Source organism: Capricornis sumatraensis, chromosome 2, assembly GCF_032405125.1.
Source record: "Capricornis sumatraensis isolate serow.1 chromosome 2, serow.2, whole genome shotgun sequence".
In the NCBI taxonomy this organism is placed as follows: Eukaryota; Metazoa; Chordata; class Mammalia; order Artiodactyla; family Bovidae; genus Capricornis; species Capricornis sumatraensis.
This window is the reverse complement of record NC_091070.1, coordinates 119,186,203-119,187,274: the sequence shown is the minus strand read 5'-3', so window position 1 is coordinate 119,187,274 and position 1,072 is coordinate 119,186,203. Positions and strand designations below refer to the sequence as shown.

Below are 1,072 nucleotides of genomic sequence, written 5' to 3'. Positions count from 1 at the left end.
TTTTTTTCATGATTTTTACAGTATAATTATAGTAGATCTCCTACATACTGGATGTTTGGGTTTAAGAACATTTTTTTACTATTTTGGTCTCAGTTTTTCTAATTATGAAGCAGGAGAACATTTGACATTAAAAAAAAGAAGCTATGAGAGCATTTGAGCAACTACTGGAAACAATTAAACTTTCAGTGTTTATTTATCTAGGATTGCATTAAATAGTTTGTCAAACAAAAGGGGATAGAAAGATGGTGAAAGCTCAGGAAGGGGCAGGGAGGTCTCTATGTGCTGGTCTGACCTGTTCTCTGACTCTCCCTCAGCTCCTGAGCCCACCCACCAAGATGTCCTGCCAGCAGAACCAGCAGCAGTGCCAGCCCCCTCCCAAGTGTGCCCCCAAGTGCCCCACCCCTAAATGCCCCCCAAAGTGTCCCCTGAAGTGCCCCCCAGTCTCCTCCTGCTGTGGCCCCAGCTCCGGGGGCTGCTGCAGCTCTGGGTGTGGGGGCTGCTGCAGCTCTGGGTGTGGGGGCTGCTGCCTGAGCCACCACAGGCGCCGCAGGCCCCACCACTGCCGCCGACCCCAGAGCTCTGATTGCTGCAGCCAGCCCTCGGGGGGCTCTGGGTGCTGCGGAGGGGGGAGTGGTCAGTCCTCTGGAGGCGGCTGCTGCTGAAGTGGACCCTGTGCCAAGAAGAGCTGACCTGGGGACAACAGATGGACAAACACTTCCTTCTTCTCCTGCCCCTCCAGCTGGGCCTGCCCCAGTTGCTGGGGAGTCTGGGTGAGGCCTTTGAGCTCTGGTCCAGGGAGTACTTTTCCTTGGGTCCAGGAGCCTCAAACTCCCTCCCAAATCCATTTATTCACCTCCTGTTCATATGTGTGGAATCTCTGAGAACCCGAAAGCACGACCCTGTGTCCCTCTGAAGCTTCTCTTTTTGCATAAACCAGCCTGATGTGAAACAATAAAGCTAGAAGTCTGCATTCCTTCTTGTCTGAAGTGATATTTTTATCCCTACATCATCTTTCTCATACTCTGTACTCAACTTCTGGTTCCCCTAATGCCTCAGTATGTACAGACCTGGT

The 1,072-nt window shown here is 51.6% G+C and overlaps 1 protein-coding gene across 1 annotated transcript; it reads left to right on the top strand.

Annotated features, from left to right (window-relative positions):
- Positions 1-335: 335 nt before the first annotated feature.
- On the top strand, positions 336-662 carry LOC138098063 (late cornified envelope protein 1F-like). Its single transcript, XM_068994300.1, has one exon. It carries the CDS (start codon positions 336-338, stop codon positions 660-662), a length of 327 nt encoding a protein of 108 aa, XP_068850401.1.
- Positions 663-1,072: the final 410 nt, after the last annotated feature.

Excerpts from the sequence above, each read along its gene's own strand:
- LOC138098063 (XM_068994300.1), top strand. The coding sequence starts at position 336 with ATGTCCTGCCAGCAGAACCAGCAGCAGTGCCAGCCCCCTCCCAAGTGT.